The sequence below is a fragment of the Solenopsis invicta genome, chromosome 13 (assembly GCF_016802725.1).
Source record: "Solenopsis invicta isolate M01_SB chromosome 13, UNIL_Sinv_3.0, whole genome shotgun sequence".
Classification (NCBI taxonomy): domain Eukaryota; kingdom Metazoa; phylum Arthropoda; class Insecta; order Hymenoptera; family Formicidae; genus Solenopsis; species Solenopsis invicta.
The window spans coordinates 15475341-15502866 of NC_052676.1; the positions used below are offsets into that span (position 1 = coordinate 15475341).

The following is a 27526-nucleotide window of genomic DNA, read 5'->3' on the forward strand; positions in this document are numbered from 1 at the left end:
GATGGGGACACTGGATAACATATACATTTTGAATTATTTGGTGAATAGGCAGATACAAAAAAAGGGAAGGAAAATGGTGGCAGTTTGTTGACCTGAGAGCGGCGTTTGATTCGGTGGACAGAGGAATTCTGCTAAAAGTAATGAGAGAAAGGGGAGTAAGAGGGGGGTTAGTGGAGAGGGTGGTAGAGGTCTTGAGGGAAACGAGGAGCAGGGTAAGAGTAAGTGGAAAAGTGGGGGAAGGTTTCTGGACTGCAAAGGGAGTAAGACAGGGGTGCCCACTAGGCCCCATCTTATTCAACTTACTAGTAGCGGACTTAGAGAAGAAGATGGGAAAAGTGAAATGGTAAGGGGTGAAGATAGGGGAATTTAGGGTATACACATTGTCGTACGCGGATGACGTGGTGTTACTGGCGGAGGGGGAGGGAGAAATGAAAAGTATGTTGGAACGGTTGGATAGGTTTATGGATAGGAAAAGTTTGGAAGTAAATGTTGAGAAGACAAAAGTGTTGAGGTTCAGGGAGGGGGGCGGTAGGATGAGTAACGCGGAATAGAGATGGAAAGGAAAAAGGATAGAGGAAGTGAAAGAGTATAAATATTTGGGGTACATGTTTCAAAGGAATGGGGGACAGGAAGCATAGATAAGAGACAGGGTAGCGAAGGCGGCGGCCGTTATGGGACAGGTGTGGGGTATTGGAAAGAGGAGATTTGGGAGGGACTGGAAAAGGAGAGTATGGCTGTTCGATACCTTAGTGTGGACGGTAATGGGGTACGGAGTGGAAATCTGGGGATGGAAGGAAAGGGAGGGAGTAGAAAGATTACACGAAAGATATTTGAGATGGGTGTTGTGTAGAGGGAAGAACGCCAGGGTATTTAGTGAGAGAAGAAACGCAAAGAGAGAAGTTGAGAGGTAGAGCAGGGAAGAGAGTTTAAGGGTTTTAAGAGAGATTGGAGGGAGGGGGGGAAGCTTGTTAGCAAGGATGTGTTTGGAAGAGTGGAAGGAAAGGATGAAAAAGAGAAAAGAAGAATCAAAGTGGGAGAGGTAAAGGGCCAATTTTTTTAGGGAGAGGGGAAGCATTGGATTGGGAGAGAAGGAGGAGGGCAGAAGGGGTGAACTTTGAGGAGATAAAAAGAAGGGATAGAGAAAACCAAAGAGAGGAGAGGTGGGAAAGGATTAGAAACGGGAGGTTTAGCAGATGGTACGGAAGAGTAAAAGGAGAGGGTATTCCAAGATATCTAGAAATGGACCGGGGGGAGAGTATGTGGAGGAGATTAGTGAGATTTAGGCTGAGGAATGAAATGTTAGAAGGAAGATATTGGGAGAAGGAGGATAAAAAGTTGTGCAGGTTATGTGGGGGTCGCTTGGAATCCTGGGAACACGTGTGGGAGGAGTGCAGGGCATGGAAAGAGGGAGGGGAGGAAACATGGCAGGAGGCGTGTGAAAGGATTTTAGGAGAGGAGGGAGAGGGGGAGGAATGGCTGAGAGAGGTGGAAGAGGAAAGAATTGGAGGGAGGGGGGAGGGGTGATGGTGCGAGGGAGGGGAAGATGTGGGAGGTATGGGGGGGGAGAAAGAGGGTATGAATGAGAGGATGAGTGTCAGAGAGGGAATGAGTGAGGGGTGAAAGAGCAAAGGTTGTAAACGGAAGCAGAAGTCCCTAGGGTTGCGATAATGAGAGAGAGAGAGAGAGAGAGAGAGAGAGAGAGAGAGAGAGAGAGAGAGAGAGAGAGAGAGAGAGAGAGAGAGAGAGAGAGAGGCATTAGGTGTAAGCGAGCGTAATGGCGGGACAGGCAGGGCATGCGTGCGAGGCGGTACTAGTATAAGATTAGAATAACAGTAGGCTAAGTTAGATAGTAAGTTGACCTGTAAGTATATGTAACCCCAAGGCGATCATAAATATATTACAATACAATAAATATAGCGATAAGTTTCAAAAATCTATTTACTATAGAATGTGCTCATCACAATGAAAACATGTGGAGAGCGTAATCCCTTAAGCTATTCCGTACACCCAGAATAAAACACAGATCAAAGTATTGAGGATAGGAGAGAAAGAAAGAAAGCATCAGAAAAAGAGTATAAGTACTCAAGGAAATCAGAAAGATCATCACTTCAAATCTTTCTTGCGACCAAAACTCAAGAAGACTACCGAAGACAAAATAGACAAGATGGAAAATATCATTGAAAATATTGATACGGAGAAATTGAGCTGTGGGTGGCACGAAGTCCAATTCATCCGGATTGAGTTGCCCTTGCTCTTTTGGGTGCGGTTCAAGACCGGAGAGGCAACTCTGACGGATTTACTCATTGATCTGTTGATCTATATGGGCCAAAGAGGACAAAATATGAGCCTTTGGCCTAATCAAATCGGCGAGGGAGAGGCAGTTGCGACCAGGGACAACCAGGGCGAATGGCAGCGCGGCGAGATCTTGAAGATAGACCAGACTCGCGGAAAAGCCCTGGTCGCGTTGGCCGATCACTTGGAGAGCCTTCCGAGAACTTTACCACCTTGAAGCAAGATTCCGGAAGCTCTCATAGTAGGCCATCGCATGCGGGTTAGCGCATGTGGCCCCGCCGACACCTACGGATACATGGCCTGGGAGGACAAGGGCCCTATGCCGCATTTTGGCGGAAAGGGAAAGAGGGTGGGTACGGTTTTAGCACCCACTCAGACCGGGGACAGCATTGGTGACCGCCACCATCTTGGGACCCAGGAGCGACCTTATATTGAGAAAAACCATCCACCTGAGGGAGGCCCTGATACTTCTAGAACATGCACGAGAAGAAAAAAACTGAGTCACTGTAGACACTTTTCCCGTAGTATAAGAATAAATCTCCATACATAAATACACATACACGCATACACAAAGACACATCTATTACTGTAAAAAAAATTTTTTTTTAATAAAAACCTTTTTTTTCTATTATTATTTTATTTAATTTTTTTATTTATTATTAAGTATCCCACGCAACCTTCCCCTTTCAAAAAAGATATTCTAGAAAAACGATAAAAAAGAAATAAATAAATAATATATGTATATTGTAATGTCCAGCACAACTTCCCACCTTTCCCCTTTTTTTTATTACGTAAATCGCAACCTCATCTATATTATTCTTTAGCCAATAAGTTTATTAATTAACATTTAACGTTTGAGGAAGTAAGCAGCGAGTACCATTGTCGAATATCTTTGTTTAACCTAAATCCAAACCTTCAAAACCTTCATAGAATACTTTTAAGCGTCAATTTTTCAAACGTTAAACGTAACAAAGAAAAGAAGTCATTCTTGTTAATCTCTGCCGACTGCAAGTTGCAACAGTCACGATAACAGTTCTAAGAAGTACGCCTTCGGCAATCAGATGTCCGTGAGAAACTATGGCTTGCCGATTGGCTTCACACGTATATTATATTACTCGACAATGTGTATCAGAATTAAAAAATAACTTCTAGCCTTTTTGGTTGATTTAAAAGTTCTTAGATTGCATTTTCTTTTGTGCACTTGTTACTTCTTGATTAGATATAAGAGCGTTAGAGGAAACCTACACCTACATTTTATAATTAACTTCACAATTTACACCCTTTGTTCGTATGTTCGTGACAATTATTCAATTCTTTCAAATCTTGTTCTCTGGAAATCCGTTACCACCTTGTATCCAGCTCGTTATACGTTCGACCCTGTCAGTCACAACTCCTAAATCATATATTTGTTTACTGCTCTTTCAACTCCCCCTGCGTGCGTTAATTATTAAGACATATTACCATTTGCGCTAATTCTAAATTGCGTTAATTTTAAGTTGCGTAAATTTTAACCTGCGATTAATTAATAAGTTGCGTTAGGGTACGAAGGAAGACTTCCCGAACGTTAAAGTGCGATAAGCCGTGCGCAGAACACCGAGCGGCTGTGCCACGGCACGTCTTACGTTTGCGCGCACGGCGGAGTAATACAGCGCCCTTATGCCCAAGAGCGGCATACGTACCTTTCTTCTATTCGGATTGATTCATTCTTTGTCTGCAACTCATTAAGTCCGGTCGTCATCATCCGACAGCATTTTAATACGCGTGTTAACTTTTTCTTTTCAATCAAGTTTATTCAATTCTTATACAATAAGTTTCAAATTCAGCAACACGTATTTCTTTTTTTTTTTGTTATAAGCTCTCCGCGATATTCAGCCGGTTCGAGTATTAATTTCATTGCTAATTTCAATATTGAAAATAAAATATTAATCTCAGTGAACCACCGAAAAAAATCTGGCCCGATCACCGACGACGCCAACCATCGGAGGCCGACCTATCCTCCACGCCACGAGGCTTCCTTCCTTCTATCTATCCAACGACCATAACTATAATAGCTGGACGTGACAATATACATGTAAGAGAACACTAAATATAATAAAATATAAAAATAAGAAGTTAAAAGGTATAATAACAAAAAGTATATATTAGATTATATATATATATTGTTTAGTGATTCGTGATGCGTGATGCGCGCGTTGAGATGCCGGAATTCACCCCGAGTAGAGCGCGAGCAAGAACTGCGTGAACGATTAATTTTTGCGGCGCTCGGCCTAGACACGGCCCTGAGCGCGCGATTACGAGAGCGAGTCCGACGCGAGAGCGCGAGCGACGACGATAGCGTAACTTTTGTATAATGAGTCAAATGGGAGGCGGGAGAGGAAAAGAATGCGAACAGAGTGATCACTCGATAGAATTAAGGTTTCAATTAATCGTCTTTAATCACACAATGGTCGAGAATGTTTCTGTCTCGATGATGGGCAAGAATGCCCGCGCAATCTTATTCAAGACGCGCGTGTCGACAGCAAACGCAAGTTCGCGCGCCTTATAACTCCCGACACTTCCCGAATTCTTTCTCGCTCGGTTTCGGAGACTGTGTAACTTTCTCGCGTCGCTTTCGAGAAGCCGTTTTAAATCGTCGATGACGATACAGTAATTAGTCCATCCAAGCCAATGAGACATTTTCCCGCCGAATTTGTTTCTCCCGGCTTTTTCTTCGCTTAAACGAGAGCAGGGAGGTTCGCTCTCTCTTTGTTTTTTGATGAACGTACGACCACATGTGTTACGGCATCAACTCAGGAATAATTATACGTCGCAGTATTGCTCTTGTAGGCCTTCTTCTTCTTATAGAAGAAGAAGTGAACGCGACAAACGCGTAAGTGCATGAACAAAATAGCTTCAACAAAAAGCCAAAAATGTAAGTATTTTGATAGCATGTTTTAACACACATGGTACATTTTATGAAATAATCCTCATTATACTTTGCAAGGTTATGTTCTTAGGTTTGGTTTCAAAACATCCTTCCCGAGGAAAATTCTACTCGAAATATATAGTTATATGTAACGTATCCTACATCTCAACATCTCGAGTACTCGCAACTCGTCGCGTCGCGTAAAAGAGTCACGGTGCGGTCTTGCTTCGCGTGTACTTGGCGCGATACACTACCGTGTTTCTTGATTATATATATCAAGTTACAAGCAATGATAAATTGCGCCTCAAGTTTTAAATATAAATGTCATCGTTACAAATTGTAACGTCGTTTTAACACATTAAATTTATTGCCAGTCAGGCCGACAAAATTTCTTGTTGTATTATTTTATCACTGGCGAGGAAATCATTTTATTGAATTCTTAATTAAGTTTTATATATAGAATAAATATGATCCATATTAATGTAAGTAGGCTAGTACCACTATGGGTAGACGACTGTGACGTCACTGGCGCCGTACCCCCACTTTCTTATCACGGCGCACAGCATCACAGTCGTCTCCCCATAGTGATACTACGAGGCGATCTCTCCCCACTACAGATAGTTACCCGGCGGCGTTATTATAGCGACGTTACTCATCTGGTTGTCGGTTTTATTTCTTACGCCTTATAGCTGTTTTAATAAAAATGTAAAAAAAATTTTTTTTTTTTTTTTACTGCAAAAAGGAGGCTGCACTATTTATCTACTAATTAGTTTTTTTTTCATTTTCTATGTCTTATAATTATTTTAATAAAAAATTTTTTTATTTACTGCAAAAGAAGATTCAATCTTAACCTAATTTATGGGAGGTTGGTTTTAAATTAAGCACACTATTTAATATATATATATATATATATATATATATATATTTATTGATTATACATTCTTAAAAATACAGTAATAACAAAAGTAACATTATTAATTATGAACATTTATTGATTACATATCGTTCAAAATATACATCAATTCTTGTAATTGTTAGGTGGTTACATATTTGTGTGGAATGTAAGATATATTATTTTCGTGAATAACAACTTTGAGGCCGCAGCGACCCGTACAAATTTGAAATACCGCCACCCGTAAATTGATTTTTTTTAGAAATGTAATGCTGATGACGTTTTACATACGAATTATAATAATCGCGAACTATTTTATCATTTCGTGATAAATCGTTCGAAAAAATATCACGAAACTTATGCATGCCAAACCCAGTACACATAAGATGCGCAAACATGACACAAAATTGTCCACACACGTCAGAAGTGTTGCTTTGAAATTGTTGAGGGTTGTAGAGTATGATTTTGCAGTTTCTTCTAAATCGTTTGAGATGTTGGGGGATGATGGGTGGCAACCCATAGCTGTCGAAATAGTGTCCGATGCCGTCCCTTCCGACGTACATAGCGACCCAGTGTGTCCCGGGTTTTGTATGATCATCGGTATTAGCAATAATAGCCGCGGGTTTACTCCATACAGCTGGTATCTCGTCAGAGGCGTAAACGCCTATGGTATCGCACGGTATATTTTGTAGAGCTGCCCGTAATTGGTGGGTGTTCATAACCACCAAGAATTGACTGGAGAGATATCTTCTTCTTCTTCTTTGATATTATGATGATTATTACGATTACACCAAGTCGTAGAAAACGATGGTGCGGGTGGTGATGACGGTGATGTCAATGATAATAATGATGTAGAATCCAAAAGACCGTATTCTTTAAGCCATTTTCCAAGGCGTAATGCGTTATTTAAAGCACATGTATATTCGCAATTGTTTGTCTTACTTTTTATGTTATGAATAAGGCAGGTCTGTTCTAATCGTGGTAATTGATGAAATGGCGGACATTCTTTCTCTTCTTCTAAATTTATAACGTTTCTGCTGGTAATACGATGAAGAAATGTTGATTTATCAAACCCCCGAGTGAATATGCGGTTGGTAAACTGTGCAATCGTTCTCAAATGTCGTCGTAAGTTTTTATATGGTGTATCTCCTTCATACCACTCAATACCGTGGAAATTTTTACTAAGCCAATTATTTTGAGATTTTGAACGATCTGGTAGTTCAATAAAAGAACATGGTTGCGCGATGATCCAATGAGCACAGTGGGTTGTGTTTATAGAGACAATAGCAACTTCTTTTGGAAAGAAAGATTCTTCAGCGTCTTTAAAACCTTGTATATCGACAACGATATCCATATTTGTAATTGTGTTTGTAAAAGAATTTTTATCTTGAATATAAGCTGTAGTACTATACACGATCAAAAACCGATACAGACTGCCTGGTAAATATATGCGTTCTTTGTTCGAGGCGTCGTTGTTCCAGTAGTACCCGTTTCCATAGTGCGCTTATTTCAGCTCTCGGCAGCGTTTATCCCCCATAGTCTACAATTACCTGTCTAGAAGCATCGATTTCTAAAATATTATCATATTCGGCGTAAATGATACAATTTACCGTAGTTTTTAACGCTTCTTCAAAACGCACATCAATTCTAACGTTCCCGTGTTTCATTAAATTCCAGTGCGTATTGTTGTTTGTCGAAAGGTCCGGTGTGAGGTCAAATGCGAAAAGACAGTACCCATTTGGATAATTTTCACGAAAAATAGAATTACCCTCGTTTAGAAAATGTATACCCGTTCCAGAAAAGAGTGTGTGATAGGCATCCATATACAGGCCTTCTTTTGTAAAATCTGGTTGTAGCGGTTTACTAGGTATTTGTGTGCCGTCAACGTATAAAGATAAATAATTAATTTTGTAATGATGAAAATTAAAAGGATTAAGCGTGCGATTTCCGTTGAATGCTCTATTATCGACAAAACCGATTATTAAACGTTTTGTTATCTGACCAAGTATCACATTGTCGAGCGTTTCACCATATATACCGCTATGTATAGATATAGATTTTACTTCAACACGCGTAAGAGGATACTTTGCTGTAGTTTTTGAAAGAGCTTTAGCGTGGGCTAATAATATACCTGGTGAAATCTTTGAACGTCTGACAAGTAGCGTAGCATCGAGTATATGAACTTCGAAACTTCGTTCGGTTTGATCCATAAGGCAGAAAGCGTCTCTTGATCGCACCATCCGCAAACGCATTTCTACGCCGTTTATCAGAAACCTTTCTTGATTGAAAACATCGCATGTAAATGACCCATAAGGTCAACTTTCTTAGCATTAGCTGTTAACGAACACCGTTTTAGAAAACCGGCGTTTAAGATGGATGGTTGCGCCATTTCACTACCCGTAACGCTATACCACAACACACTTGTTAAATGAGAGTTTTTTGCAGCAGGGCCATAATTAAGCAATGTTTCTATATAAGCTCTGTAAGCGTACGCATTATTTGGGGGTGTTACAAGTTTTTGATTGAAAAACACATCTACCTGATTGAATAACGAATGCATAAAATTATTGACGGGTCCTACTAGCTTATCAACAGCACCTGAAGTCTCTTCTTTTTTTGGAATTTCTTTGAAAACGGTCGGTCTTATTTGAACACTGATACATAACATGGTATGTGGTAAGTCGATGTATTCTTCCCCCTGGCCTGGCATAACAAATTCTATAGGTGAATCATCGGTTAACGACGATATTGGTTTGTAATGTAACCATTGCGAGTTTTCAATTGTTGCTTGCGTTGGTGGGACGGTGAATAATTCCAATTCTGATTTGAGACACTCGCACGAATTAGAGTGTAAAAAGGCCATGGCGTCGTCTGCTTTACGTCAAATATGTTATTGAAAAATGTCAACTACAGTTCGTTTATCGCGAATAGAGCTCTTTTTCTTTTTTATCTTCTTCTTCTTCTTCTTCTTCAACGTTTGTCTTAGTTTTCGGTGTTTTGCTACTGTAAATCTTTTTCTTTTTCTTTCGACGCCTTACGATATGATCGTTGTCGCGAATGTTAATTAAATGCTGTATATTTGACTTTCTCGGCGTTTTATAGCGCGAACCCTCCATGAGAATATCAATTTTTTTTTCGGCTTTCCGTTTTAGGTTCTCAGCTGAATCTTTCATACTGTTAAAAGCTTCTTTAAACGGTATATCTCTTTGAATTACATCGCGAGCTACATTCATACCAGAGCGAGCAACTTCTTTACCGATGGCCCTGGCTCCTTTTGATAAAAGGGGTAAAACATGTCGAAAGAGACCACCAAGAAAACTACCGATTCCATGACCGCGTTGATTTGGGGCGCCTACATAGACGCGTTCGATGCCACTTTGTCTACCGCTACCGTGTTGAATATCGAAACACGCATCGTAATATGTCATTTTTAGTCTAATCTCTTAAAATGTAGTGTTACAGTCAATGTACCATATTCGAATGGTATAGGTTGTCCAAACTCATCTCTTATATCAATCTCGATTGTTTGCAAAGCAGTGTGTATTAGCGGTATATATTTAGCTGTTGCAAAACTTTTATACTTAACCGAACCATAAACATTCTATATCTAGAGGTACTATGCGAAGTAGAGGTGTTTGCACATCACCTGTAATGTACGATTCGCATATATCGGTATATACAAACAGCGTTGTAGGTAATGCTCTGATTAAACTAGCCGGTCTAGATGCCGGCCAAGACATTTCACCAGCCAATATATGACATTGAGTTTCATAACCGAATATTTGAGCCAAAGTTGGCGATAGGCGGAAACCTGTGTTATAGCCATACAATCTGTACATGAACGCTGTGCTGTGACATAACCAAGCCTATTTAATGTAAAAATTAAATGTTTCTTCAGCGTTGTTTTGTTTACTGTTTCGATAAGATCGTCAATTATCTGATATAGTCCTTGTGGTACTATATGATGTTCTAAACCCATTTTTAACTCCTCTTCTTCTTCAGGCGGTTCATTGATAAAATTTTTTATTTTCACTAAAGTCTTTTCATCTTGTGAAAAATGAAGAAACGTCATAGGTATTTGAATATCAGTTAAAGAAACACCCCACTACCCTTGTAAACGTAATGCTTGTGGTAGACGTGTAATAAAATGAGTTGTTGTGTTATCCTGAAAATATGAAGAACTGCTGTTGCTAGGTAAAACCACGTAAAAATTATCCCTCATTATAATTTTTTAAATCGTTAGGGTTTATCCACTTATTAAAACTTTCTGGAAAAACCGCGCCAACTAACGAGGATACGTCTTGCACTGCCTCGTCCTTTACTACGAATTATTCTTTCGACCATAAGATCGGTCTTTGCATAATCTCGCCGGATCCTGCTCAATTCTTCTTCATAAAAAATGCCGTCGATATCTTCACCATGAAGGTCTCGTAAAAAATATACAGGTGGTTGTGGATGTGTGGAAATGCGTATTATAAGAAATATTTCTTTGCTCCAGCCGCCTTCATAACCTTTCGCGAACGCTGCTTTACTGCTACTGATTCGCACCAGATCACCGATCTTGTATTTAGGAGCACGGGCGCGTTTACTGTCATATCTACGTGCGAGATTTGATCGAGCAAATCTTGCATTGTTCAATGTTACATCTTGCGGGACCATTTTAATACCGCTATGATACGAACGATTGTACGCATCAACAATGTTATTTAGTACATCGATATACCGCTTATTTCTTGCATAAGTGAAATATCGCCATATACGCTCCTTTAATGTCCTGTTAAATCTTTCAACAACTGCAGCTTTCACATCTGGATTACGGGCCACTCGAAAACCAATTTTTGCGTTTTTTAAAAAAAGCTGTGTGGCAGATCCCACAAATTCTTTACCACGATCTGTTTGTACAACAATAGGTCGTCTACCATTACTACGGGTCAGTATATGTGCTAAACCCCTAGCAACACTAGTACTTGTTTTATCACGTAGTTTTTCAACCCAAGCAAATTTGCTTAAAACGTCAATAACAACAAGTAAATATGCGTAATTATCATTATAATTTTTAATTACACGTAGATCTACGATATCTGCCTCCCATACATCATCGATATTATACAGATTGTAAGAACGTCTAGGATATTGGCGACGTAAAGGCCTATGCAATGTATATGCATCTTGACTTTCCAGCCAGGCAATTGTTTTGTTTTTGGGTATTGATTTTTTTGTTTCACGCAATAATTTTGGTGCTCCAGAAAAAGAGGCCGCGCGCATTGGTTCATAATAAATTTTCTCTAGCTTTTTCATGTTCTATCATGGGTTTCTTTTTTTTTTCTTAGGTGATAAACGTTCCCACCTATCTGCGGTACCATAACACTCGCTGTAGGTATCGGTATCATCTGTAGGAAGCTCGCTTGAATCAGACCGCATACGCGACGGTCCTGCGGTGTGTGTCGTTGTATTGTTAGGTACTTGAAGCGTATTGTTATTGACTGGTTCATTTAACCATAAATTTTGATTTCCTATAAATTCACGTGGGACCTTTACACTGTGCATGAGTGTGACAAAACGATTTCTGCCGATCGGTTTTGCTATTTTTCTGGAGCGCATAGCGTCGTTTATAAGGTCGACGATATTAGATTCCTTTATTTTTACACCATCAATAGAAATAACACCATATTTATCCCAAGTTAGTCTTTCAGAAGCGTTAAAATGTATATGGTTTAATAAGAGTCTAGCTTTTGGTCGATATTTTGATGGTACGCTATCCAGAATAAATAAATCGTCTAAACAATCTTTTTGTTCCGGTGTTTTTACCTCTTCATCCTCCGAATATCTTGATTGCTTTGTTTTGTAAACAGTGTCAATCAAAGTATTAATAGATTTAGTAGGTATATTGCGTTTTGCTTCTTCTACAAAATACAGGTAACGTTGTAACGTTTGCAAGTAAGCTTTGCATTTTTTTCTTTCGTCCGCAAATTTGCTTGAATTGAGAATTTCAAGCATTTCTTCATCTAGTCTGCTTATCGTCGTACCAGGAGTTTGAATTGTTCTATCGTTCGATGTCCGTGTTAATTGCGTAATTTTTTCTTCGGGTATCAAGACCATTTTTTTTGCGTGTTTCATTATTTTTAGTTTTCACCTATAAGGCGTGATAACACGGTGCCTAATATAGGTGCTAATAATAAAGGTAAGAAACCACCTCGCTGTACGATTAGCCGTTTCTTATTCTTCCAAGAAGCGTTTTTATCAACTAATCGTCGCAATATGCTCGCATGACGCTTCAAACGACGTTTATATGAGTGTTTAAGAGCCACATTACCGCGTAATATGTTTAAAGCACACTCACATATACACCTAATAAGTTTTGGGTCGGCCTTTTTCAAGATAGCAACACGCTGTTTATTACTGAGGTGACATAAGGCCCGTAGTATCGCGGTGTGTTTTTGACCAAATAAGATATGCGCGGGCGGTGCCATTATAAATTTTACTAAATAGCCGATCTTTTATTGTTACATTTACAACAATCTTTAATTAGCGGCGTTGGGCCATCAATATGCAGTTGCTGAGTCACTTGATTATAATGTTTTAAACAACGGCGATAACTACACACTTCTGGATCTTTCTTTATATACTCAGGAAGCTTATCCCACAGATAATCTATGTGATTACCGAATTTCCGTAGTAAAATAATTTTTGGTATAAATTGTAATTGTTCAACTGTTAACTCATCGATGGTATCGTCATTGTCTACCAAGATGAAAAACATTTTGACTACTGACAAAATTTGAATTCATATCGTATTTAAGCACATTAAAAAACACATCTATATATCAGATAACTTTTGTAAAAGTATTAGATACGTATTATTGGTATTTCCTGTGCGGTACTCCTGTCTTTTAGTTTTTTACGTGGTATATAAACATGTTGGTACTTATCATCAGGAAATATATGGGTGCGAAAACGACAACTCTCCGGTGTGGATTGCTTTAAATCAAGTAATAAATAACCGTGTGCTGGTGTAGTTGCATCGTTATATACCTCCCGTAAGAACCATGTATTTTCAGGGTAAACTTGGCGCGCTAAATGCTGTATTTGGGCCCGATCTCTTGGGTTTTTAAACACAACTATATAATTAGCATTTAATGAAATATCGCGCATACCACGTCCTTGGTGAAATAAATTTTGTGTAATAAAAATGACACTAAGGTTTTTATGATGACTCCCTTTCGTGAATAAATCTATAACACTGTTATCGGATGCTTCGCGCATGAGATCATCAATAACAATAAGCTTTGGCCGTGGATCATCAGCGTAGTCATCATTTCGCGGTAGACCTTCACGAAATTCGACATTATCACCATATTCGGTGTAACCTGATTGCCATTCTGAATAGTAAAATAATACGCGGTCAAACTTGGTATCACTCATAAAATTCATATTCCGAAAAAATCTTTTCACAAAAAAGGTTTTACCACAGCCTGTGGGACCGCAGATCATAGAGGTCCAAGGGTGTTTCCACCGTGTATCCATTTTTACGAATAACGCTCGGTGGCTGATGTTTTTACTTAAAAACTTTTATATTGTAATACAGGTAAATATTAGAAAAATCGATAAACTTCTGATAATACATAGATATTTTATTCACAAGCTCAAAAATACAATTATATAACAAATAATTATAAATTACAATGACCGTATGGTAACGACCCATAAGGTCCGTACCGTCTTCGTTTATCAAATGTCTGCTTACATGTTTTACTCTCTGTACTCGTTATTACGTTATGAAGCTCCGTACGTCTGATAGAGTCAAAATGAAGTGTTATCGACGTATCTCCTTTATCTGTAACGAGTGATCTGACGGAATAATAGTTGATTAATTTATTGTTTGCAAAATTAAGAGTTATACCTTTAGCTTTGCAAATTTCTACGGTACTACCATCGGGTTTACGTACAAGAAATGCGTAAAATTTCGGACCAGCCGAAACAAAAGATTTAATGTAACTACCCTCACCGTAGCACGCTAATTCATTCGTCAAGTCACCCAACAATTTACCTATTGGTGGTTCATAAGCGTTCTGAGAATTATTGCTTACGTATATACATGAATCGGTATCGCAATATAAAGCCCTATCTCCGAGGTGCTCGAGATATTCATATAATTTTAAACGCGCTTGAGTTGTCGTGTATGCAGCTATCACAACATTTGTTAGAGCGGATGGTGTTAAATTTTCATCTGTATATACATAACCAACATATAAAACATCGTCATTAACAGGTAATATACTTGTAACATCAACTTCGTTACTAAAAAGCAGTTGTATTAATCTTTTACGCGTTGTTACAATTTCAACTTTAGGTAGATTCTCACGTTGACCAAATTTTCCCCAAAAAGAATTCAAACATAGTTTTGAAACAGCTCGGAGACCAGGATTGATACATATTTTTTCAGGATCTAATTTAATACCCTCGGCTCGCTCATATTCCTCTATGTATCGTTTTTTTGACTCTTCATCGCTGCAATCGGAAGGCCAACCGCTAGCTTCTTACTTAATTTTTAAAAAAGTATTAATATATTCTGTGAAGTGACCACCCTCCTTAGATTGGGGATTATATTGCGTTACCTCGTATTGCCAAATTTCATAAATATTTACAAGCTTATAACCAACACTTACAGCTTTGCGTATTTCTTGTACTACCCACGTACCGGTGAATTCGCGATCGGCAACGTTCTCGTATGTACACGCTGTTTGACACATATTTTCGCAACATGTACGACATAAAGCAAACATTAATTTACCATGCATACGCACCGGTAATACAGGATGATAAAGCGTACGCGGCGGTAATATTGAACAATAAACGAGTCCTTCTATTTTATCAATTTCGACACCTGTAGGACCCGTTAATTCGTGACACTCTTCACCGACATATATTTTCGGATGTCCTACAGGAAATATACCTGTTTTACAAATATATGGGTAAAGAGAACATACATCGACATAATGTATCTTCTCATTATCCTTTACATCGTAAAGAGACACCATGTTCTCTGTACGACCACCATAAAAAGCATCGCGGGGATTTAACGCAGGCTGAGATATAGCTGGATAATTTTTTAAAAATATACGCATATCTTCTCTAGATTTTAAAATACGTTCATAATCGCACTCCCACATTTCTGTTAAAACATATCCAGCAGCTATAATTTTTGCTGTAATAAACTGAGTACGTTCTAAACGGGCATCCATTGTATCATTACCGATTCCTTGGTTTCTATTTACAGTGTAGCACCGGGTACAGCCATGCCAATAACAACCGTGGAATTGCAAAACATGTTTAATCGTCACGCCGTTATTGATTTCTTCATAATAACCGTCAACTAAAACACCTTCGGGTAATCGTGTCTCACGACCATGTCCAGCGTGAGCTATAACACGACCCAATTCGTGCTCTGTCCAAATCAACCAAGAAACAGCTTTACGCGATTGATTTTGACCCCAACGATAACCGCCCGTTGGTATAATACCAATTTTATTTTTTTGAAGAAAATTTTTACGATAAACACGTGAACAGGCTGATGCTATTGTGGTACTTTCCTCGAAAGGGCAAACCATACCACATTTAATAAACATTTTACGAAAAGCTAAGCAGGCTTTACGTAATATCGTCACATCATTTTTACAATAATGTACGATTTCTTTTTTAAAATCAAATATATAATTTAATTGTTTTGCTTTAGTAAACCAAGATAAAAACCGTTCGCGCTCATTATTTTGCATATAACAACTTGAATAATATTTCAAATCTGGTAACGGTCCTATATAATTTTGATTTTCAGGTGTATTAAATAAATGTGGGAATATACCTTTTGTAGTACAACCGTTAAGTTCAAAAGCTTTTGGTAAAGCACTTAATGGCATATGAAGATAATTTAAACTATCGAGAAATGTCGTGTGCCCTATCGTCATTACAACAATATTTGTACCATTTAGTATTATTGACGGCATCTCATTTACACCACCTCTCGTAGCAAAATGTCTCAAAATAAATTGAGCATCAAAAGCTTTCGCATTATGGGCGATACAAATTGTACGACTAAACGAGCGTAGTGGCTTTGTAGCTAAATCAACAAGTTGCTTTACAGGGTCTTGATCAAATACATATTCACGTATACCGCAATATTGACATAATTTTGTCATATCATCATCATTATCTTCTAAACAATAAGTACATGTTTGTGTCACAACACATAAATTTGGTACATGTACACGTTTTTAATCATCCCCTCTAATGCGTGTGTTTTGTTGTGTTTCAAAATCATAAAATAAAAACAATATTTTTGGTCGTTTATCGGTAGTTTGTTTTATAGGCTGTATATAGCATAAATGGTTAATATGACAAAAATCTTTACATGTTTTGCAATATACCGCATTACAATCATGTTCCCTTTTTTTATCTATTGTAATAAATCTTGAGCACGTGTCACATATTTTTAATGTATCGCAAACACTTTTTTTATTTTTTTTTTTCTTATTTGTGTCGTCGTATGGGTTTTTTAAATGTTGTTGAAAACAATCGTTGTTATAAAAAGAGCGTTTACAAGAATTACATTTAATACGGGGATTTGCGGTTATTATACACGGTGGTTGGCCCATACAACGATTACATTTGCGCGAACATTTATGATCGCTTATTCTAGTATACGCTACATTGCAAAACACGCAAAAACCCCTACTTCCTACAGCGGCACGTAAATTTAGAATCGGCTCAAAATGGTGTAATCTTCGATAATATAGAACACGCAGAGTATGTACGACGCTGGTGAATGAATTTATTACATAAGCCGTCCCATCATATAAAGGCTCTCCACCATGCCCTAGCGTTTCAACCTCGTATACAACTATAGCTACACCCGCGTTTGCTAAATATTTTTGAAAATACTCTAACTCCGATATAGAGCAACCATTAGGCGGTATATCTATTTTAGCATTTCTTACAAGCTCGAGCGCCTTTTCTTTTTGTAGTTTACCCCTAGCCAAACGTATAGCCATCCAATAACGATGTAACTCACCCGAACGAATTTCACCGCGTTCTGCATATGCCAAAGCTGTTACTAATGAACGTGGGAGGCATAAATTATCGGTGTTTGTTATCGTTAATATCGACCGTTTTGCCACATTATCATGGGTTAATTTTCTTCGCGAACATCCGTTTACTCCACGTATTACACAACATGTTATCGTACAACTATCGTTAATACAAAAATTTGTATTGCTTTGTGCGGCTCGGCTCACTAGTGCCCATAAGTCTATATATTGAAAATCGCGTACATAACGGAAAGATAACCACACTGGACCAAGTGAAAAAGTATCGGCTGTAAATGTTACACCTATGTAATCGTCAGGATCACTCGAATTTGTAAGATATGCGTGTATTTCTATAAGTACTTTATCCAGCCACATTAATGGATCGGTAGCCTCTGGAGCCGGACAAATAACGAGCGTTATTTCGCGACCGTACGCATCAAACCGTTGGAAATAGCGTTGGTTCTCGTTCGATATATTAAATGTTATTGGGTCTCCGACTTCATTTTGAGCATGTTGTAACGCGTCTCTTTCTTCAATAGGATCCACATCTACAACGCCTTCTCTCCTAATCTCGTGCGACTCTTCTTTTTCCCCCACTTCTACAGCAGTAGAGCGACCACACCCCACTTGCATTGATGATATACCTGTAGTAATACATTAATGATCACTATTTTAATTTTTCTACAAGTTTTTTTTTAATGTGTTTATTACTAACTTAATCTTCAAAGTGTTTAAACGAGTTTACGACCTCCGTCGTATGACTCACAGGTACAGACCCTGCATCATATAAATGATCTTATTTATTTATTTATTTATTTATTTAACAATAAAACATAAATATCTTACCGTTATTAGTATCGGTGACCTCGTCTGTTATTGTCGTAGACTCCACTAAAGAGGTGCCTTGTATATCATCATCGTTCTGCACCATTTCCAACGATTTGTCTGTTATTATCACGGGTCTAACCATAGAGATACTCTGTATAGCATCAACGCCCCGTTCCATTTCCAACGATAGTTCCTGAGAAAACCGCGGAAACTCTGACCATATCCACCCAATATCATTCATTAGAAGCTTGTTAGATATAACTAATTTTATATACTCAGCAATAAAAATTGAAACTTCATACCATTATTATTATCAGCGCAAACGGCGTTATTAATTAAGCCGACATCTTGTACAGCGTCAAATGGTTTTTCATTAACGTAACCACTCTGTATCGTTTCTAACGCCGTTGATTGAGGAAGTTTTAGAAATTCCTGCCACAGCCATCCTCCACCCTCCATTAAAAATTCATTAGAGTTGTCACGATCATTATTTATATCGTGTTTGTTTTCCTCATTAATCGTACCAGTATTATCCGTAATATCTGCAGTGTTAGCAGTGTTATCAGTGATGCTATTTTCACCGATTAATTCGTTATTGTTAGGGCTCGTGGTTGGAATACAGTTTTCAAATTGCTCGATACACTCAATTAGAAATGTATCGTCCTCGTCATTCGCTAGCATCTCTTGTATGTCTAATAAAATGTAATATCTATTATGTCGATTACTCTCTTCCCTCCTCTCTCTTGATACGTTAAGATGAGCGAATTGCAGCCAACTTCTGCAAATTTGTTATACTTACTACGTCGTTCATCATATCTGGATACAATATTTTTAACGTAAGCCGTATTGTGTAAGCCACGTCGCACAATCTCGTTATAAATAATATGTAGGATGTCACGATCACCAGAGAACAATCCGCGATTAAAACATTTTATAATATTACGTAAAGTGGTGTGATTTATTAAAAATTTAAATTTTTTTAATAAAGTTTGTTGTGAATCACTCCGTAAATGTGTACACCAAGCTCTATTACAAACACGGCGTAAATACGAAGAGCGCGGTATTAAAACACTCTGTACTTTAATTATTATTTCGCGGAGATTCATTTTACCGCAGAACTTTATTCGCTCAAAGTTCTCGATATACTAAATGTTACAAAATGCTCTCTAACGAGTTATAAGATTTCTGCAGCATCAGCTGATTCTCAGGATTTCTACTCGCTAGTTTTTTTGATGACAAGACATCGCAGACATCTCCGGAACGGGCTGTATAAAGTTTTATATCTGAATACATTTTTTGTAACACGGAAACAATAATAGTAATAAAATAGATTCTTCCTTCTCAGGCTATTCATTCACCTCCACCGACACATCTATCGGTGCCCTCTTCCCTACAGCTCAGCCTCAGCCGCAGTCTCAGCATCCTGAGCGAGGGTAGAGTGAATGGTGTCAATTATATCTGATGCAGCGTTTTTTAATAACTAACTAGATAAATAGCTAGATAGATAATAAAATAAATTAGATTAAGGATAGAATTTATCATTTAATAATATAATACAGGATATAAGGAAAAGATATTATATTATTAACGGTTTTAAATCAATTCTAATATTAACGTTTTTATTATCGTTTATTTGTTATTTGTCTATCTATTAAATAAAAACGCTGCTTTGCTTCACACATGATGTACAAGCCCAAACGATGACGTAATAATATATGGGATACTCGTTTTTTATCGCGAGACGTGTAGCAGGCGGTTTCATATTACCTAACGCGTGCATGTGTTTGCCTTTATGTGTTAACTTTGGGGAGTCCGGATTTGCGGCACTATGGTATATTAAGATTTATAGATAATCCTTCTGCCCCACTATTGCACCGATCTTCAGTGTATAAGATCGACAGCACAGCGTTCATTAGATGTTTGTTAATTAAGCTAATAAGTACCTTGCGATATATTGTACAGTGACTAACTACATGGCAAAACGAAAAACGGATAGCAGCTGTACCAATTCCGAATCATGTAAAACAAGTAATTCGTGCAAATTTGTAGAGAAACAACTTCTTCTACCTACAATATATAAATTAAATCTTTCTTTTGGTAAGAAAGTAATTATCGGATTTGAAGAGGATGAACAAAGTGGCGATTTATATCCAGCGGCTCGTTTAATCGGAAAAGATTTTATTGGCGTGTCATTTAAAACAAATGCCTGGTATAATTTCCAGAAAGATTTTAAAACTATATCCGAATATTTTGATACGACTGATGACGTGGCTGAGAAAATGCGTGATCAGCAATTTATAAAAAAAGATTTCTTACTACTATTCACAATTTCATATGGTCAACGATCTATAATTATTGAGGGTTTGCAAAACTACTGCAGGGAAGAGCTTGGTATACAAAATCGTCAAGACGCTGCAAAAAAGAGAAGAAAATTTAACCCCTGGGCAATAATAATCCAAAAAAACATTTTTGATAATCTTAAAGAAATATGTGTATGCATTAATGAACGCTTGAAAAAACTTGAAGCAATCACTGAATGCGTCAATTATTGTAAAGATATTTTAATCAAGCGGATAAATATAGAAGTGTCAAAAAATGATTTTAAAATGGATTTACATTCCGTAACGCATTTTATTAAAACTGTACGTAGTATTCTTGAAAAACAGATTTGTAACGAAGTAAATATAAAATATCCGATATTTGCCGAGCAAGAATTCCACATTATTTTTCTCGAGCTAACAACGATATACAGAACTTACACCGCCCAAAAAGTTATCAAGTAAGTATATAACTTGGTACATTATATAACTTTTTGGGTATATTTGCTACTTAATAATAATAATTATTGTTATTTACAGTGCTGCGATCAATACATCGGTTTTAGAGTAAATAAACCTGGTTACGCCGCTGTGTTCATGTGTATAATACCTGGATACCGAGCATGCTTTCCAACTGGTTAAAAAAAATTAATTTATAAAAATTACTTTGATTATTAAACAAACTACATAAATTACTGTATTTTTTAAGAATATATAATAAATATATATGTTTAATAAATGTTTAATAATTGTGTATTTTTAAAAACAACCTCTCATAAATTAGCTTAAAAACAGTTATAAGTCTTAAGAAATTAAAAAATCAAAATTGGTCGATAGAGTAGTAGTAGTAGTAGTAGTAAGTATTCCCTCTGTATAATCGTAAATTTATTAAAGCTCTAGCATTAATAAGATCAAAATAAGATAACAACACCGATCACGCTGTTGTGGGCAGCTATCTGCGGTGGTAGTGGTGATGGTGGGGAGAGATCGACGAGTAGTATCACTATGGGGAGACGACTGTGATGCTGTGCGCCGTGATAAGAAAGTGGGGCTACGGCGCCAGTGACGTCACAGTCGTCTACCCATAGTGGTACTAGCCTACTAATGTAGTTATTCAGCATTAATTTAAATCAAATAAAATTTAAATGGAGATTTTATTAAGGTCCATATAAAGTTCATATTTAACTTTTTTCCGCGGGATCGAGTAAAATTTTCCTTTTGAGGACGTTTTGGAACGTTACCTTAAAGATTTATCCAGATAAACTTGCATTGGTGCAAATGGATTAGTCTATTTCCTTATGCAGATGTATATGGACCAATCCATTTCTTTATATGCCTGTGCACATATGCAAGTTTGTCTGGATTGACCTTAAGTGGGAAGCATACACTCTTGCATAAATAATTTCTATTGCCACAATGGGGGGAATTACAAAACTCTGATTGGTTCATTGCCTTATGCGTTGTGCATTATGCCTTTATGCAAGAGTGTGCTTTCCACTTTAAAATCAACGTGTACAAAATGCATGTTTTCTCACTGATTCATTCAATATTGTTTCAAATAATTTTATTTATATTACAGACAATAACATTATGTTTGCATATATATATATACCACAGACCCAAAAATATCGGACTGTGCCTACAACAGATATTTACAAATTTAATATTGATAATTATGATTCCAAAACTGATACATATAAAAAAAAGACTGATAAATTAATACTGCCTGATGGAAAAAAACAAACTTGTCAAGTTTTAAAGTTAGGAGGTAAAAGTACATACATATTCGATCAAGAGTAATATTGTCTATTCAAAATCATTCTAACTTTGTATGTTCTCACTTTCACCCCATAGATACAGAAGCAGCACTCAAGATGAAATTAAGTGAAAAAAGAGTTCGAGTTCCAAAATTAACAACGTCTATAGTTCATGATAATGATGAATCTTTACTCAGTCAGGAAAAGGAAAATGAAATCAGTAATATTATTAAAAGAAGAAAGGTAAAATTTTACGTCATTATACAATAGAACAATACAATAGAAGTTTTTATGTAATTGGATAAAGTCTATGTAGTCAACCGAACATATTTTTCATATCGTTACTTTTTGCTTTCTCATAGAGGAAGCTTTGTTTTCGTGAAAAAACATTTTTTTAGACCTCTACAAATATGTTTACAATGTTACAAAACGCCGGAAAATCATATTTTTAAAAAATGTCTGTATGTGTGAGTGTATGTACTAAATGGTATATGCTCTAATTTCGTAAATCTTGAGATATCGGGCTCGATTTTTTTTGTAAATGTAGGTTTTTTAAATAAAGGAAACTTGGTATTGAATTTGGCGATGATCGGTGTAAAAAGGTTCTTTTTAAAAATTTTTTGAGAAATTTATGAGAAATGTCCATGGAAACTCTAACTTTCGCAAATTTTGAGATATTAGGCTATTTCTAATTCTATTATATCCTTCAGTCTTTTCTACTCCTATTTAATATATAATTCTTTAAGATTTGGTTGATTAGACCCGGCTTTAAAGAACTTCTGTATGTACGGATTCCTTGAATTTTCAAATTTAGATATTTGTCTATAACTCAAGAATTAATCAACCAAATCTTAAAGAATTATATATTAAATAGGAGTAGAAAAGACTAAAGAATATAATAGAATTAGAAATAGCCTAATATCTCAAAATTTGCGAAAGTTAGAGCTACCACGGACATTTCTCACAAAATGAATCCTGAAGAGATAAAGATTCTTTAGTTATAAAAATTTGAATGAAGAAAACCTGATTAGGCTTTTGTAAATTTTCTATGAAAATTATATAAAAATAAAAAAAATATGCAAATTAGGTATTTACACATTGCTTTCTCATCATATTTAAGTGTACAAATTAGAAAATTGCACATTGCTTTTAATTCGCTCATATAAAGCTTCCTCTATGAGGAAGCCAAACTAATAAATGCTGTTAATTTGCGTCAAATAAAATACAAGCTTCTTCGTAAGAACCAGTCATATTAGACATCGAGATAACTCCCTAAATTTGTCTAATATGACTGGCCTATTCGTAATATGCAAGTATTTATAGATGTATTGATTTTTATCATTAATAACATTTTTTATGTGTATAAAATGATACATAACATTATTTTTATGACAATCGTTTAATTATTAGATACATAACTTGCAAAGAGTTTGAAATATGAATGCACGATTCGGAATCGATTCCATTTTTTCTCTAAAAAATTGGCTTATTTGTGTTGTGTGCACTCTTCGCACTTTTCTGATATTGATGAAACTTGTCATATATATAGGAGGGAGGAGAGAGTAAATAGATAAATTTAGAAATTTTTGCTGCCCAAAGACGATGCTAAGGGATAAAATCACCCCCCTTATGTGTGTAGCGGTTTTTCGCTTGTCTCAATATACCTCGAACACTATTCGAAATATCAAAAAATGTTCTATACAAAAGTTTCATGGTAAAAACATGTTTATTTCATCATAGTAATAAAATTTTTTAGAAAGTTTTTTTCTACAAATAAAAAAAATTTATTTACAAAATTATTTTTTCTAAATATTATTAATGCAGTTAAATAGAGGTATTTTTACCATAAAACTTTTGTATAAAACATTTTTTGATATTTCGAATAGTGTTCGAGATATATTGAGAAAAGCGAAACTTCGAACTCCCTGAAATACAAGCAAAATTCGGTATTATTTATGTGTAAACATAATTTCATTAATCAATTAATTATTATATATTTACATGTGATTTTGTAGCCATTTTTTTTGTAGCCAACCCCAAAAATGACGACCGTTAATACTTGTACGAAAACAAAGGACGAAGCAATGTCGCAGCACTTAAATAACGTGCAAGAAAGCAATCGTACCTCATTATTGGAATTAGATACAATAAATATAAGTCCTTATATTAATTTTAATTCCGATACGGAAACTGATTCATCAGATACAAGTAAATCTTTGCATAAAAATACAGACAAAAATAATCTGTCAAAAGGTCCAATATTATCTAGACCATATCTAAAGAAGAGACTGAAACAATCTCGACTTGCATTTTATCCAATCAAGAATTCAAATATTTCAAAGCAGCTTAACATGCGATGTAAAGCTGACAGAGCAAAGTTAAAAGGCAGGGATTGCTGGGAATGTAGAGAAGTAATCCAATATTAACAATATAGTTATATAAGATATGAATAAATAAAAATATATATATAAATCAGGGTCGGTAGTAACAAATTAAAAAGTTAAAAGTTTAATAAAGTTAAAAAGTTGAAAACTTTTTACTTAACTTAGTTAATTTTAAATAATTTAATTTTTAACTTTAACTAGTCATTTTAAAACACATAAACTTTAACTTATTAAGTTTTTTCCTAAGTTAAAGATGTATCTATGCAAAAGAAAAGAATTGTAAAAGAAAAAATACATTTCCACATAAAAATAATATTTCTTTGTTATTTCATATAAAATTAATGTACAAATAAAGTATTGAATTTATTTGATAATCTACATATTCTACATTATAATTGTTTTGGGTAATCTAACTTTAAAAAATTTCGATTTTCTAATGTAGTATAAATAATGCTTTTCAAAATTAACTTTTAATTTAACTTGAGTTAATTTTATTTTAACGTAACTTTTAACTGAGTTAGTTTTCTGTTCATGTAACTTTTAAGTTTTAACGTAACTAAATTAAATTTATAAGCCATTAACTTTAACTTAATTTAATTAAAGAAATATATTTATTTACTCAACCCTGATATAAATTAATATAAGTATAAATTAAAAAATAAATGTTAATATAAATAAATATAAATATAAATAAGTAAATATAAATATAAATAAATAAATATATAAATATTTTTCTCATAAAAAAGTAATTCATAATATTTGATTTTTAGTATTATAAGACTTTGTCGTTGTCAGAAAAAGAATTACAAAAACGTAAAAATCAATGCTCACGACATCGACAAATATGAGCGACCAAATACACCAGAAGGTATAATATTTTATTTTATTATCACTTTTTATGTTATATATAATAAACATAATGTTTTTAAAGGTTTTTGGGATCCGGAGTTTCCCGAGACATCATGACAGAATTATCATGACAGAATAATTATAACTGAAATGTTTCGTCATTTGAATCTGATTCTCAAGGCTTCATTGCGACTCGGGGTACGTAAACATTATGACGTATACAATCCTTAATTTGGTTAATGCATTAGGTAACCAAGTGAAATAATTAATGTCACTGACATCATTTTGACTTGTTTTTACTGGGATGCAAGCAACACGAACAACCCTTTTTCTCCAAATTTGTTCGGAAAAGAATCGATTCAGAATCGTGCAACTTTAGTTTGAAACACTTTTTTACATTTGCTGCGTGTGTTATTCAGAATTCATGTAATTTTTTAATAAATTATTTTTAGATTGATCAAGAGCTTTGTAAAAAATCTACAAAGGAGACTAATACTTCTATTATTGCTGCTTATATAAGTGCATCTAAGCAGCGGTCGTTACATTCCAGTGCTGATCATGAGAATGAAGCATCCAATGTTTCTAATAATGAAGAAGACAAGTGTTCAAGTAATGATTTACTAAAAGAAAAACAAAAAGAATTAGATGAATGTTTACTGAAACTGAAACATGCTGAAAACAGAGCAAAGCATTGGGAAGAACAATATAATACTTTAAAAGAATCTGGAAATTACAACCTTACCGAAAAGACCGGAAAAGATATCGTTACTATCTTAGAAACGATCAGCAACCGTACGATTCATGGTAAGAATTTATTTTATACTATTAAGAACATAAAAGAAAAATTGGCAATAAGAGAGTCGACGCGGTTATTACTGTGTAATGTCAAAAGACACAAATATATTTTCATATTACAAGTTTCCGGACGTTTCTTCTTCGAGCCATCCTCAGCAGTACAATAAACCATTCTCCATCATAACCATGAGCTTTCGGATTAGGAGGTCGGAAAACCATGAGAACTAAATGATTGCTATATTGAGTGTCGTGCGATCTATCGTGACAACAACATGTCATGGACATTTTAATCTTTAATGTATTTTTAATGTAATTTTATATTGTTGACCACCTTCCGTTCTCCGGACTATCTGATAGCAATCATTTAATTCTCATGGTTTTCCGATCTCTTAATCCAAAAGCTCATGGTTATGATGGAGAATGGTTTATTGTACTGCTGAGGATGGCTCGAAGAAGAGCCGAAACATCCGGAAACTTGTAATATGAAAATATATCTGTCTTTTGACATTACGCACTAATAACCGCGTCGACTCTCTTATTGCCAATTTTTCTTTTATGTTCTTATTATTATTGAGTCTTTAATTATTTTTTTATACTATTAAATTCTACATTTATAATACGTTTCAATGTTTCTAATAATTGCAGATGATATTGGTGATAATGCACCTCAATATGAGAATAAAATTAATGCGTTTAAAGAACGAACAACCCATATAGGAAATGATGTTTGGATACCTACAATGATTTACGAGGAACTTATGCGTGAGAAAGAGTTCACTTCATTCATAAAAAGTGCATGCTATGCTGTCTGGGGACCCGACAAGCTGGATGAACGTTCTGTGCGTGGACAACGTAATGTTAAGGAACCGACATTAACTCCTACTAAAAAAAGTGCAGTTTCATCATTGTTTTGCCATTGGATGAGAGATAAGAGACATATGCCGCAGACTTTTATTGAGGAGCAAATGAATAGAACTAAACTGAACAAATACTTCAACGGGGCAATTTCAGCAGCCAGGAAGAAAATTAATTACAAGACCATAAAAACGCCCAATCCTGAAGTGACACAAAAAAAGAACCCTACAACTGAACATTTACAAAATTTGGAAGTTTCTGGAGACGACAAGTCAGATAGTGAGCATTCCTGCTCTCAAAGTTCGGAAGCGAGCTGTGATTAATGTAAAGTTTATATATGAGTCAAAAATAATTTTTTTGTTTTCCTTTTATTTACAGCCAAAGCGTACTTTAAGGGGTTGCGCACAATGAAAGGAATAGGGAATAAGGAACAGAGAATAGGAAACAGTTCAATATTAATGTTCTCTGTTCCTTGTTCCCTATTCCTTTCATTGTGCGCTAAGTGTATTCGTAAAACGTGCAATTTAATCAAAGTATTTTGTGATTTAGTTTAATATATGTACGTTGTTT

At 35.8% G+C, this 27526-nt stretch overlaps 2 protein-coding genes across 2 annotated transcripts; one reads left to right on the forward strand and one right to left on the reverse strand.

Annotated features, from left to right (window-relative positions):
* Positions 1-5062: 5062 nt before the first annotated feature.
* On the forward strand, positions 5063-27309 carry LOC120359370 (BEN domain-containing protein 5-like). The gene is made up of 5 exons (XM_039456583.1): positions 5063-5203; positions 21896-22084; positions 22171-22316; positions 25759-26110; positions 26747-27309. Exons 1-5 carry the CDS (start codon positions 5170-5172, stop codon positions 27277-27279), a joined length of 1254 nt encoding a protein of 417 aa, XP_039312517.1. The 5' UTR covers positions 5063-5169; the 3' UTR covers positions 27280-27309.
* On the reverse strand, positions 17969-18782 carry LOC120359371. Its single transcript, XM_039456584.1, has 2 exons — positions 18301-18782; positions 17969-18211 (listed from the first exon to the last, which is right to left on the reverse strand). Exons 1-2 carry the CDS (start codon positions 18677-18679, stop codon positions 17991-17993), a joined length of 600 nt encoding a protein of 199 aa, XP_039312518.1. The 5' UTR covers positions 18680-18782; the 3' UTR covers positions 17969-17990.
* Positions 27310-27526: the final 217 nt, after the last annotated feature.